Below are 13,760 nucleotides of genomic sequence, written 5' to 3' on the forward strand. Positions count from 1 at the left end.
CTCCTGGTTTGTTATAGGGAGTAACCAACACCAAAACCTTTACCTACTAAAGTAATCTGAGATAACAAAAAACCTACCTGTAGGGTTTATTAGAGAGTAATATTAATCCACCCTGGCAATTTTTACAGGATACTAGCAATTTATCCTCGAATGCTTATTGACTCAATTGATTTTTACAATCAATAAGTTAGATCTTCTGCATTTATCATTACGTTTCAGAAAAAAACATTCTTATTGGATTGTTTTGAGTGTAAGCTTTCCACAAGGCAACCATCAGGCGTACAGCCATAACATTGCAAATGCATATAAAATTAGTTAGCAAAGCAAAATACTATCTCCCCTTAGAGAGCCTAAGATGGATTACTGTAGTGTATAGCTTCTACATGCAGTTTGTTGGGGTGGATCACTAACATCAAAACCCTGGCCTACTACAGTCATATGTGAAAATCCATCCATGTATTAAGATTCCTTACCTACAGGCATTAGCACAATGTAAGTACAATCCATCCATAAAACGTTACTGTTTTTAACACATGCTTTTTACAATATTCAGTCATGACTACTGGCTTTTTCATAACAAACAGATCAAATCTAAGAAATTTCACACTACCTTTTCTAATGACCAGAAGAAGTCTTTACCGTTTACCATTGGCTTTACAATTTACCTAACATTTAAGTGCACTTAGACTATCCACCATCATGTACACAGTTAAAAATAAAAAAATACAAATATGTAGAAAAATCCAGCTAGCAAAAAATATGAAAACAGGGTTTGCCAGAGTGGCCAACACCAAAACCCCGGCCAGCCTATTACTGTAATCTGTGATATTGTATGTAAAAATTAAACCTGTCTGTAGCCTGTAAAATAATGAGGTATCCACCAGTTGTTAATGGCTTACTGCCTTTAACATATCTGATTTTCACAATTAATAAGTTAAACCAACTGCCTTTGTCACAGTGTTTCATAATAAGCTGAGCAGATCTATGGCGTTGGACATAACGCCCCCAGTGCACCAAACAGGCATCCTGCTTGTAACCATGGATTGTAACCATAACCAACGCAGTTTGAAACCATCAGTTAGTCATAAAATTAGGACGGTATACAAAAGTACAGTTTGCTAAACAAAATATTAAATCTCCCACAACTGCATAGCATGGATTCTCACAGAGCCAACCTTCTGTAGCCATGGTTTGTCATGCTGAGTAACTAACACAAAAACCATTGCCTGCTATGGTAATTTGTGAGATTCCATGTATCAAAGTACCTATCAGTAGGCTTTAACATAGCATAATACAATCCACATTTAAATGCCTATCGACTTTAACATATGCTTTTCCAATAAAGCTTAGGCCAACTGCCTTTATTATGACATTTCATAATAACCAAGAGATAAGGTTTTTAGCCATGATGTTTAGCTTGCCGCCATAACCACCGCAGTCCTTCTGTATCGAGTATAAACTCTGCCACATCCCAAAAAGTGCAATACAAGATGCGTTTTTAGTGGAAGCACACAAATTTGCCCTAATCAAATCCTGTACTCGGGGGAGCCAGCTGGGTAGTAGAGCCTAAGTCCCTTTATCGGTAGGGCTCTGAAAGCTTGTTTTTTTCTTGTTGATCACAAAAGGTCCGGCAACAGTTTCATTGTCAAGCCAAACCAAAAAATAAATTGTGTATACTAGTGTATTCCTGGGCTTTTAAACCTATAAGAGCACTCTAAAGTCTAAGGTTAATGACGGCCCTCACCATTTGTGTTGCTGCCAGAGAAAAACAAACATGTAAATGATGTAGGACACTTTAATAGTATTGCAGCGTCATGTATGTGCCCTTGAGAGTTAAAGCTCAGACAGCCATACTGTTGCTGGCTGAGGCAGCTGGATAATTAAACAAATACAGGTGTGTGGAGGACCAGTATGGTTGGTTTTTTGTGTGTGTGTGTGTGTGTGTGTGTGTGTGTGTGTGTCAACCTTCTGTCCAATCAAATCATCTACCACTGGCTACCAATGTGGGTGAAGCCAAAGGCCCTCTCCTAGTACTGCTTCTTAAATCCCTTTTTTTTTTTTTTTTTGATTAATCACATAATGTCTGCTTATAGCTGTGATTTCAGGCCAGACCTACAAAACACAAGTCTTGAGCCGGTTTTAAAAGTGTCGGTACCTTTCGTCCAGTACTTGAACACCCTGCTCCACATGAGCAACTCTACACCAGGGAGGTGGGGTCCCAGTACTAGTTTCGATGTGTGCCTGTGACCCAGTTGGTGAACCAGCTCATGCTTTGCCAATAGAACTGAAAAGATAAGGTTGACTAAGGTGCTGAAGATGTAAGGAGATATGTTTCCAAGGGGGGTAGTATCCATATTTCTTTTCAGTTTTTCATTCCAGTGTTCGTCTAGAATCTGCCATTCTTTATCTTTTTAGATGTTGTCCGTTTTTTTTTTTTTTCCCCATCTTTCTTGATATTTCTTTGAATCACTCCAGTCCCTTGTTTACTCAATTAAATCTTTGGCGAGTTCTCAATGTAATCAAGCCCATTGCTCTATTTACATCAAGAGTCAAATCCATTTTGTAATTTGTTTCACATTTTTTTATTCTTCTGATGTCACTCTAATTCATCAGCTAGTTCCTCTGATTTATCATTTGCTTGGTTTGTATATCATCATTTCATCAGCATTGTAGGTCAGTAGTCTATTTAAATCAACGTTTCCCTAAAGCATTTCAACAAATTCAAATTTTGAAATTTCAACATTTAATTGCTTATTCGACTACTTTCCTCTAAGGGGCAGCATCGGGTATCTCTGCTGCATAGTTCGGCTAGCGCTAGGCACTGCTGTCATTTCTATCTTTGTTGGTGCACTAGTATTACCCCAGAAGGAGCAGTAGAAATGTGTCTGCACCACCGTCTCCCCCAGCACGAGTGTCTGGTGTTTCTGTAGCAGGAGTTCTTGCTGCTGTACCTGCAGCAACAGTATATGGAGGTGTCTCATATCCAAAAGCTAAACTTGGCATCATCTGAAGAATTGTCAGATTGTTTTTGTTATTTATTCTTCTAGTCTTTTTCTGCCCCTTTTTCACATAGACTGTGTGAAGACATTCCTTGCTATAGTCAATCATTACCTCCCACAATGTTGCCAACCAGGAGCACGTAGTCACAAACTCAGACACAAAACATTATCCATCTCACAAACTCCTACAATCCTTATTCATAATTACACTCCAAACCATTAGGAAGGGCTCAGCTTGTGCCTTCAGGAGTCACAGGCATCGGGCCTTTTTGAAGAATTCCAAATTGTTCTCTCTTAGAATGGGCATAAAGGTCAGAAAACCTATATGGACTATCGAGGACCCCCCAAATTTGCCTTCATTCTTCAACTTTTGTGTGAGCAGAACCTCCTCCCCCCCCCCCCCCCCATACTTCACAGTAGTGCCATATTTCAGTTCACCCAAAATTACCTCAGATTGTTCTGCTCCAGCACAATTGATCTATAGGTAGAATTGCCAATATTTTCGTTCTCACCATGGGGGGGGGGGGGTGTCAATCAAAACCCATCATTAACTCTGTAATAATCAGGACACTCTAATTGAATTCTAGACCATGAGGATTTTTAAAGACTTATTATAGTATTTAACCCCGTTGCTGCCAGTCCTTTTCCCTTCCTGTGCTGAGACTTTTTTTTTTTTGCTATTTGGGGTACTTAGTGCTTAGACCCACATAACATTTTGCAACATCCCATCCTAGGGATTCTAGAGGTATCCAGAGTTTGTGAGTTCCCCTGAAGGAGACCGAGAAATTAGCCAAAATACAGCGAAACTTTCGTGTGTTTTTTTTTTTTTTTTTTGTTTACATTTTATTTTAAATGGGGTGGGGGGGGGGTGGGAGTGCTGCAGAAGAAAGCATGTGGTTTTTTTCCATGACATTTGCATCAACTTGCGGTGCTAAAATCACCATCTTCCCCCGCTTTCAGGAACAGGTAGACTTGAATCAGAAAACCACATGTTTAACACAATTTTGGCATTTTACAGGGACATATCCCATTTTTACAAATTTTGGGTGTGCTTTCAGCCTCCTTCCAGTTAATGACAGAAATGGGTGTGGAACCAATGCTGGATCCCAGACAGATAAACATTTCTGAAAAGTAGACCAAATTCTGAATTCAGCAAGGGGTCACTGTGTAGACACTTCAAGGTTTTTCTACAGAAAGTAACAGCTAAAATAAAAAATAAAATAAATTGATGTGAAAAAATAGCCTTTCTGTCCACGTTTTCTTCTATAACTTTTTCCAGCTATGGCAGAGTTTTGAAATCGATATACTGTTACGTCTGCTGGACTCTTATGGTTGTGGGGATATTGAGGGCTTGTAGGTTCACCAAGAACCCTAGGTACTCAGAGCCAATAAATGAGCTGCACCTTCCAAGGGGTTTTCATTGTATACAGCAATTCATTTGGTGAAATATAGAGTGAAAAATAGGTATCAAAGAAACCTTTGTATTTCCAAAATGGGCACAAGATAAGGTGTTGCGAAGCAGTGGTTATTTGCACATCTCTGAATACCGGGGTCCCCGTACTAGAATGTGAATTACAGGGCATTTCTCAAATGGATGTGTTTTTTTTTTTTTTTTTTTTTTTTTTTTAACACACTGCCTTACATTTGGAAGGAAAACATGTAAAGAAAGACAAGGTGCAGTAACATTAGTTCTTCTATTCTGTGTTCCCCCAAGTCTCCTGATAAAAATGGTAGCTCACTTGTGTGGGTAGGCACTTTTTGGACTTTGGGACACTGCCATCTAGAAAAATCTGAGACCTAGACGTCTGATAACTTAAAAATCTGGGTAAGTCCGGGGTGGTGTGCTTTACATGCACCCACACCATTTTCTTACCCACAGTGCCCTGCAAACCTCCAACTTCGATTGAAATCACACATTTTATCCACATTTGTGTGATGGAACCTCCCGGAATCTACAGGAATCCACAAAATTCCTACAAACCCAGCATTGTCACACCTAAACCGATAAAAATTCTTCCCCACTTGTCAGCCTAAAAACCTTTGTTTTCCAAACTGCCCTTTTGGACCTGCTTTGGCTCCCCCTCAATTTCAATATGTGTTTGGCTCTTCCCTGTCACAAGCACTTGGCCCACCTACACAAGTGAGGTATCATTTTTATTGGGAGACTGAGGGGAACGTTGGGTTGTAGGAATTTTGTGCCAGTGCCATTCCAAATGGGACGATTTTGAGTTAGCCAAGCTCTCATGGCCCAAATGTAAAATCAAAACCCCAAATAATCAAATGTCCTCTTGCTTGCCATTGGGATAAGATCTTTTAGTGTGCAGGGGAATGTTACCCCCTTCAGTTGGGGTGTGGCGTACCCATGCCCATACTGGTTGGAAGCCACCATCCCAATTTTTTTTTTTTCTTTTTAATTACCTGGCGTCTAGTAGGCCACCAGGGAGTGGATCAGGGGTAATTACCCCATCTGGCCACCGGTGGGCAGAACATCACTGTCCCCATTTATTTGGGTTGGGGTTATGGCCATACCTCCACCCTCCCTTTTTTTTTTTTTAATTTGTTTTTATTAAATTCTTCCTGGTGTCCAGAGGGCTTTCTGCCCCCCCTTGGGGCCAGATGGGCCTTACAAAAATAGGCCCAGATCTGCCCCTCAGGGGGGCAGAAACGGCCAACAGTAATGTGCCCCCATGGGGAGTGACCCTTGCCCAAGGGGCTGCCCCCGCCCCCCCCCCCCCCAACAAAACACACACTAATCCCTGGTGCCCAAGTGGTTTCTACCCCCCTCCCCCCCCCCCCCCCCCCTTGGGGGCAGATGGGCCTAATAGGCAGACATGGTCTAAAATAAAAGTGACCCTTACCTAAGGGATTGCTCTCCATGTGTTTAAAAAAAAAAAAAATAATAATAATAATAATCCCTGGTGTCTAGTGGTTTCTACCCCTGTTGTGGGCAGATTGGCCTAATTAAAATAGGCCGATCTGCCCCCTAGGTGAGCACAGAAGGCCTTAAACCCCCCCCCCCCCCCCCCCCTCTTCCATGTGATCGACCCTTGCCTACGGGTCGCTCCCAGGTGTCGAGTGATTTCTGGCCCCCTTGGGGGCAGATTGGCCTATTTGGCCGATCTGCTCCCAAGGGGGACAGAAATTACCTAAAATAAATCATCTTAATCAGTGCTCATGCGCTGCTCCCGACATGATTGAGGTTCTTTTATTTTTTTTTGTTCTTTTTGACTTTAAGTGCCCTGCAAACAGAAGGCAATGCGTCGAGCAGGACAAACACAATTGCAAAGACTTCTGTAGGTAACTTTCTTTTTTTTTTTTTTTTTTTTTGCCTTCTTTTCTTACTTTGCGCTCTTGTTTTATTTACTTTTTTCCTTGTAGATGCTGTTCTCGAAAGATGAGGATTATGTTACTGAAAAGCAACATTGTTTTTTTTTCTTTAGGTGTAATTTCTGAAATGATGCTTTAAAGCATAATCATGCAGGCCACCCCACCCCACCCCACACCAGTCTACCACACTCCAATTCTCCCAACTCACCACACTCCAATCTAAAATGATCTGCCCTTTTCATTCCAAAACAGTCTGCCCCACTCTAAGCCAAAACAATCTTCCCCATTCCAATCTAAAACCATCTGCCCCACTCCAGTCCGAAATAATCTGCCCGACTCTCATCTAAAAATAACCCACCTCAATCCAGTTCACCCCACTTCAGACAATCTACTCCACTCCAATTCACCCTACTCCATTCCACCTCATTTCATTCTGCCGCACTAGTCTAATCCACTGCAGTCCAGTCCACCCCACTCTACTCCAGTCTACCCCACTCAATTCACCCAATCCACTCCAACTCGCCCCACTTCAAACCACCCTACTCTAATCCAAACCACTGCACCCCGAACCAATCTACCACACTCCAATCATCCCAATTTAATCTACTTTACCCCATTTCAATCCAATCCATTCATTCCACTCAATCAACCCACTCTACGCAGTCCTGTCCCTCAATTTACTCCAGTCCAATCCACCACTCCAACCTACTCCACTCTATTCTACCCCACCCGACACTGCACTTTGAAACTGCACTCTGACACTCTCTGCCTCTGAACCCTATGCCCCTCTACTCAACTCCCCCTAACAACACTCCACTCCAACAAACACCGTCTATGACACTCTACCCCCCCCTTCCCCCCCCCCCCCCACTCCACTGTGACACTTCACACCACTAACATTTAGCCATGCTAAACAGCAGCCACACTGGTGTACAACCACATTGCCAAAGCCAAATGCTCTTCTATAGGATAGCCCTATTGGCTTTGCAAGTGCTTTTTTAATTTACTTGTCAGTTTGCAGGGTTCAAAAGTTGGGAAGGTTAAAATCCTATTTTTATTTATATATTTTTTAATATCCCGTCCAAGTTCCTCTCTTGCCCTCTCTCAGTTGTTGTTCTTGGTTCCTCAGGATGCCCTCTTTAATTTGCTTCTCCTACCGTCCTGACCATCCTCAGTTGTCCGTCTGCTGCCCTAGTCATCTTGCTTTCCCATCTCCTCCTGTCTCGCTTCCGTTGTCAGCTTGCTTCCTCACCCGCCTGCCTGCCATTGTAAGCTTGCTTCCTCAGCTCCCACCCCCGTCCTCCATTATCAGCGTGCTGCCACATCCCCTCCTGCCCACTCTCCTATGTGAGCATGCTGCCCCAGTTCTGCTCACCATCCATTGACTGCTGGCTCCCCCTCTCGCACTTCATTGCCAGTTTGCTTCCCCACCTGTGCTCGCCATGTCATAGCGCTGTTTAAAATTAGTTTTTAGCCATTGTGCACGGCAACCGCTCTGCCATGCAACCTGGCTGGAAATCATTACCAGTCAATAGCTTGTGTAGGTGAGACCTTTTGGCTTTGCCAATGCTTCCTCCATTAAGTAGCTGTGCAGCTCTTCCCCACTGCTGCGCAATTTTACATAAGAGGTGCTGGAGGCTCACCAGGCTGAGACCTGTTCCCTGGAAGACTGTGTCACTTATATTAACTAGCAGTACATCCAGTCTCCTCCATCACTGACCAGTGTCTGTCTGGCCAGGCTCCCATTCCTTGCTCTTGCAAACTGTTTTTTCCGTATTATATTGTATATTAAATATGTATTAGTATCTAAACCCTCTAGCAGCACTGAAACTGCACTAAACGGAAACTTGCAAAAAATGTAAATCTGAACTTGTTTTCTTTATATTGTAGGTTTGTGGTGGCTGACTACTCGGAATGTGCCTACCTGGGTCATGACAGAGTTAAGAGTGTAGAATGCTACAGCAAAAGCAAGTGGATCTGCACTCAAGTGTCCGCATATGGCTGAAAGCGCAACAAAAGATCCCTAATCTTACAGCACTTCTATTAGTGACATTGAGAGAATGTATAGCACACACTTATCTGTAGTAATTTGTGACTCGTTCCTTCCCTGAAAATGCCTTTTGGTAGCGGGTGAATCTGTCTGTCAATCAGTTTTTGTTAAGCGCAGCTACTCACCCGTGAGGGTCTCAAGGCGTAGGAGGGTCTCACAAGTGGCCCTGTGCTGGTGAGACCAAAAAGTTGCAATAATTGTACTGCGTTTCATGTTTACTTTATTTTATATTGCTGCTTTAAATACTGAATCAACTGCTCAAAACTGGTAAGTGAGTTTTCCATCATTTTCTTGTGGTTCGAGAATAAGGCCGACAGCATGGTGAAGGACTGCAGACATTCAATGCGCATGGAATGGCCGTGGACCGATGCGCCGTTTTCTTGTCGATCTGGCCCCAAGGGAGGGAAAGACAACTAAACAAGCCTTCTTGCTAGTGTGCCTGCTTCCATGAAAGAAATGTAAATGTGCACAGCTGGCTAATCCATAAAAGTAAGGGTGCCTGGAAGCCAGTATTGGCTTTAATTGATGGAATCACTTGAAGCTTTTTTTAATGACACTTATTTGTTCTCTTTAAGTGACAGTGCAAGGGACTTACCAGTTGGGCTGTGAAGTGTGTGCTTTTAAGGCATAGTTGTGTGTGGGGGGGGGGGGGATTTCCCTATGTACAGTGTGTGTATTATGTAACTAAAATCTATTTTTGGAAGCCCTTTTTTTTTTATCTTAAGCATTTTTGTGCTTTTTGTAGTGGTCTATCTTTTAGTGTGTTAAGCAAGTTTGAAATAATGACTTACATGTTCACAGTGCTTTCTGTGACACACTGTGACCTTGTAGCACTAAACATACACAAGTTACTTTTGTCCACTGCACCAACCAGGATTCAGTGCAGTGGCTCTCCGAAGGCTAAAGACACCGACCTCTGCGGTGCATTAACTGATAGTGATTTTCTAATGTATGATAGCGCATTTCCCACTAATTAACTTAACTTGTGTTTCTTATTCAATTAAGCTGTGCCTCACTTTATATGTAGTTACCAGAAGATGAAAGAAAGTTAGGGAATATTTCTGTTTTTTTTGTCGCCACGTCCATACTCGCTTGCTCTGCTCCCATTGCGCACAGAACTGAAAGAGGTTTGCCCTTTTAACGCTACTAGACCTGGGTAATGAGAACACGACAAATGAGAATAGTCAACTAGTAGGAAATAATATATACAAATTAAATTCATACACTAAGGGGTTATTAATACTCCCATGCAAATGAAAATAAATTTCAACATTTATTAATTCATTAGAAAAAAATCGATGAGAAATCATTAAGAACAAGCATCCTAAATACAAATAAGTGCACACACATACAAACAAGTTTATACAAAAATCCTAAATTAATGTACATCATTACTCTCCGACATTCAAGGACATCAGGGCTGGGACTGTATCGCTCTGCATTCTAGAGCTCAGAGCAAGTTTAACATTTGAGTGAAGAGGATGGACGTTATCTAGTGTACTCCTACTGGAAGCCTGCAAACTGGCCCACCCTGAACAGAGGTCTCCCTCACGAGTGGCACTGATGCAAGAGTAAGACCCCTGTTGTGCTTCAACCTCCTCCATTTACTGTGTGAAGGACGTCATCTACAGCAACGCTGATGTTGGTTTGAAGCAAGTGTTGCTAGACTCCTCCATCACCTGGAGCCTTTCGTCAGTGATGTTAATATCAGCAGGCAGAGGTACTGAACCCGCAGCTGTGCTGCAGCACTGCAGACGGGAAACTTACTCGCTGGTGGGGAAGTCACAGGTGCACCAGAGCCCACGCCCCTTGATTATAGAATTAAGGGGCAGATTTATGAGACGTGGCACTGCACCCAGTGTAGCGCCACTATTCTTGGGCCCCTTAGTGCCTCCCTAACGTGCGCGACAAACACAAACCGCAATCAAGTGCTGAACTGTGTATTCAAAAGGGCCAGATGCAGCGCTCAGTTCAAGTGCTGTTTAACTCTACTACTGTATTCACCCAGTGAAAAAACACCATCCTGGGGCTCTTGAAGAACTCAGAGTAATGACAGCAGTGCAGAGTAATGTTCATGTGCCATGTCTTAACTTACTGTTACCATTCGTTTGTTATTAAATGTAAATAAAGTGATTTTTTTTTCTCTCAAAAGTAACATTTAGTGAACATTGTGTTATAATGTGTGATGTATGTTTGGATGTCTATGATATTGCTGATAAGGGCTGGGTGAAAATGTAGATGGTAAGGCCCAGATGTACAAACGTCTCACACATCGCAGCACAACACTCAAAGTTGCTACGTTACATCAGAGGGAGAGAGCAGGACAGAGCCATATCTACAGACATATGACCCTCTCTTCCGAGCGCTAGAGCACAGTCAAGCTGTCATGTGCCAGGCAGACACCTTTGCACCACAGTGGAAGGTAGTTTGAATGAGTCTAGCATAGGTTTTGTTATGGAAAGATACTATGTTTAGTCTGACATTAAAACATTTCACACGTTGTGTGGTGACCAGTGCAGCACACATACAAAGTGAGAAACTCCAGGATCAATAAAGACATTTCTTCTTAACACCTGCTTCAAAGTGGTGTTATTTTTTTGGCACAAAACCCTGTCTACTACTGTAAGTAGACAGGGTTTTGTAGCACAAACCATGGGTGGTTGCACTGGAACACCCACTCAACACCCGTGAAACACCTGTGGAACAGCTGCTTGACACAGAGTAGCACAAAGCAGCATTTTGTGCTGCTTTCAGACAACTTTCCAGCACAGAAGAAGTAAATGGGGGGGGGGGGGGAGATATTTTGCACAGGTTTGCATCCTTTTAATTCAATTCCATCACAAGACATTTCTAATTCTGCCCCTGTCAGTATTGCGTATCTTTCTAGCTTCCCCTGTACTGAAAATTGATAAAGATCAACCTGAAAACAAGGCGTGATATATGTTTAGAGTGAACCTAGGTTTCTCTCTGTCTGCACTCTCCAGGTCTTGACTAATAACCTTGCTTCCCCAATATAGTTAAAGCCTAAACAGGCCATGCAGGGAGCCTTCAGCAGCACTTGGTTCCTGTGTCTCCAAGAACAGTTGCAATACTTGCCACAGGTAGTGCCTAAACAGCCCTTGAGTCACAAGGGTCCTGGTGAACTGGCCTGACAGTTCTACATCAATCTCCTTGAAACTTTCCTGCTGCCTGTCTCACTCACAAATACTCCTATGAAGCTTAATACATTCCATTTAGATGTTCTTAACTCAGCTTATTAGATTTTAGCCACATCAATTACACGCACCAGGAACTCGCACGTGTATACGATAATGACCAGACAGGATGAAGCACAGCTGCTCAAAGTCCTATCATCCCATTGTGCAAATGTTCACATTTGCACACCACCTCCGGCTGGGCACTTAGGAAGTTAAGTGCTTTGGTAATCCTCCACACCCATTCAGGATTGATCATGATGGTAGTTACTCGGCTGCTTGGGTTTACTGGAGAAAAGTGAAAAGCTTTTAAAGCGTTTAAATTGTTTTTGGAACAGAAGTTAATAAGCTGCCCTACAGAAACACTCTGAAGTTGGGCGAGTCAGTAGAAGTACACTAACGATGGGCGAGTCAATAGGAGCACACTAAAGACGGGTGAGTCAAAAGAAACATACTAAAGTTGGGCAAGTCAATAGAAACACACTAAAGCCTGGCAAGTCAGTAGAAACACACTAAAGATGGGCAGGTGTAGGAAAGTACCATCTTGCCTGGCATGTTACCCCCATTTTTACATGTATGTCAGTTTGTTTTTGCCTGTGTCACTGGGATCCTGCTAGCCAGGACCCCAGTGCTCATAATTTGTGGCCTGAATGTGTCACTGAGGCTCTGCTAATCAGAACCTCAGTGCTCCTGCTCTCTCTACCTTTAAATTTGTCACTATAGGCTAGTGACTACTTTTACCAATTCCAATGGGCATACTGGAACACCCTTATAATTCCCTAGTATATGGTACCTGGGTACCCACGGTATTGGGGTCCCAGGACTTCCATATGGGCTGCAGCATTTCTTTTCCCACCTGTAGGGAGCTCAGACAAACCCTTACACAGGACTGCCATTGCAGCCTGAGTGAAATAACGCACACACTATTTCACAGTTATTTTCACTGCACTTAAGTAACTTATAAGTCAACTATATGTTTAACCTTTACTTGCTGAAGGTTAGGTGCAAAGTTACTAAGTGTGAGGGCACCCTTGCACTAGCAAATGTGTCCCCACATCGTTCATGACCATTTCCCCGTACTTTGTGAGTGCGGGGACACCATTACACACATGCACTACATATAGGACAATACCTATATGTAGCTTCACATTGGTAACTCCGAACATGGCCCTGTAATATGTCTAAGATCATGGAATTGTCCCCCAATTCAACTCTGGTATTGGGGAGTCAATTCCATGCATCCCCGGGGCTCCACTATGGACCCCCATTACTGCCAAACTAGCTCTCTGGGGTTTTCTCTGCAGCTACCGCTGCTGCCAACCCACAGACAGTTCTGCCCTCCTGGGTTCATGGCAGCCCAGTCCCAGGAAGACAGAACCAAGAATTTCCTCTGAGAGAGGGTGTTACACCCTCTCCCTTTGGAAAAAGATGTTCAAGGCTAGGGATGGGTAGCCTCTCCCAGCATCTGGAAATGCTTTGAAGGGCACAGATGGTGCCCTCCTTGCATAAACCAGTCTACACCGGTTTAGGGAACCCCCCCCAGTCCCTGCTCTGGCACAAAACTGGACAAAGGACAGGGGAGTGACCACTCCTCTGTCCATCACCACCCCAGGGTTGTCCCCAGAGCCCCTCCAGTGTGTCCCAGACCTCTGCCATCTTGTTTCCGGAGGTGTGGTGTGAGAGCACTCTGGAGGCCTCTGAGTGGCCAGTGCCCGCAGGTGATGTCAGAGACCCCTTCTGATAGGTGCATACCTGACTAGGTGGCCAATCCTCCTCTGAGGGCTAGTTAGGGTCTCTTCAGTGGGCTTTTCCCTCAGATAACGACTTGCAAGAATTCATCAGGGTTCCTCTGCACTTCTCTCTTTGACTTCTTCCAAGAATCGATCGCTGACTGCTCTAGGACGCCTGCAAAACTGCAACAAAGTAGCTAGAAGACTACCAGCGACATTGTAGCGCCTAATCCTGCCGGCTTTCTCGACTCTTTCCTGGTGGTGGATGCTCTGGGGGCTGCCTCCCTTCACCCAGCACTGGAAACCATGAAGAAATCTCCTGTGGGTCGACGGAATCTTCCCCCTGCTTCAGCAGGCACCAAACATCAGCTGCACCAGTACCCTGGGTCTCCTCTCATCTTGGCGAGCGTGGCCCCTGGAACACCGGTGGTGGACCCAAGTGACCCAGACTGTCCAGTGG

The 13,760-nt window shown here is 43.7% G+C and overlaps 1 protein-coding gene across 2 annotated transcripts in view; it reads left to right on the forward strand.

The window, feature by feature from the left end:
• The window catches only part of LOC138303620 (C-type lectin domain family 2 member B-like), a 31,975-nt gene extending 21,444 nt beyond the window's left edge, over positions 1 to 10,531 (forward strand). For both annotated transcript variants that reach the window (XM_069242915.1, XM_069242914.1), the window contains one exon: positions 8,217 to 10,531. In XM_069242915.1, coding sequence (XP_069099016.1) covers positions 8,217 to 8,331 — 115 coding nt within the window. In that variant the 3' untranslated portion in view covers positions 8,332 to 10,531. The remainder of the gene's footprint in view (positions 1 to 8,216) is intronic.
• Positions 10,532 to 13,760: the final 3,229 nt, after the last annotated feature.

Source organism: Pleurodeles waltl, chromosome 7 (genome assembly GCF_031143425.1).
Source record: "Pleurodeles waltl isolate 20211129_DDA chromosome 7, aPleWal1.hap1.20221129, whole genome shotgun sequence".
Classification (NCBI taxonomy): Eukaryota; Metazoa; Chordata; class Amphibia; order Caudata; family Salamandridae; genus Pleurodeles; species Pleurodeles waltl.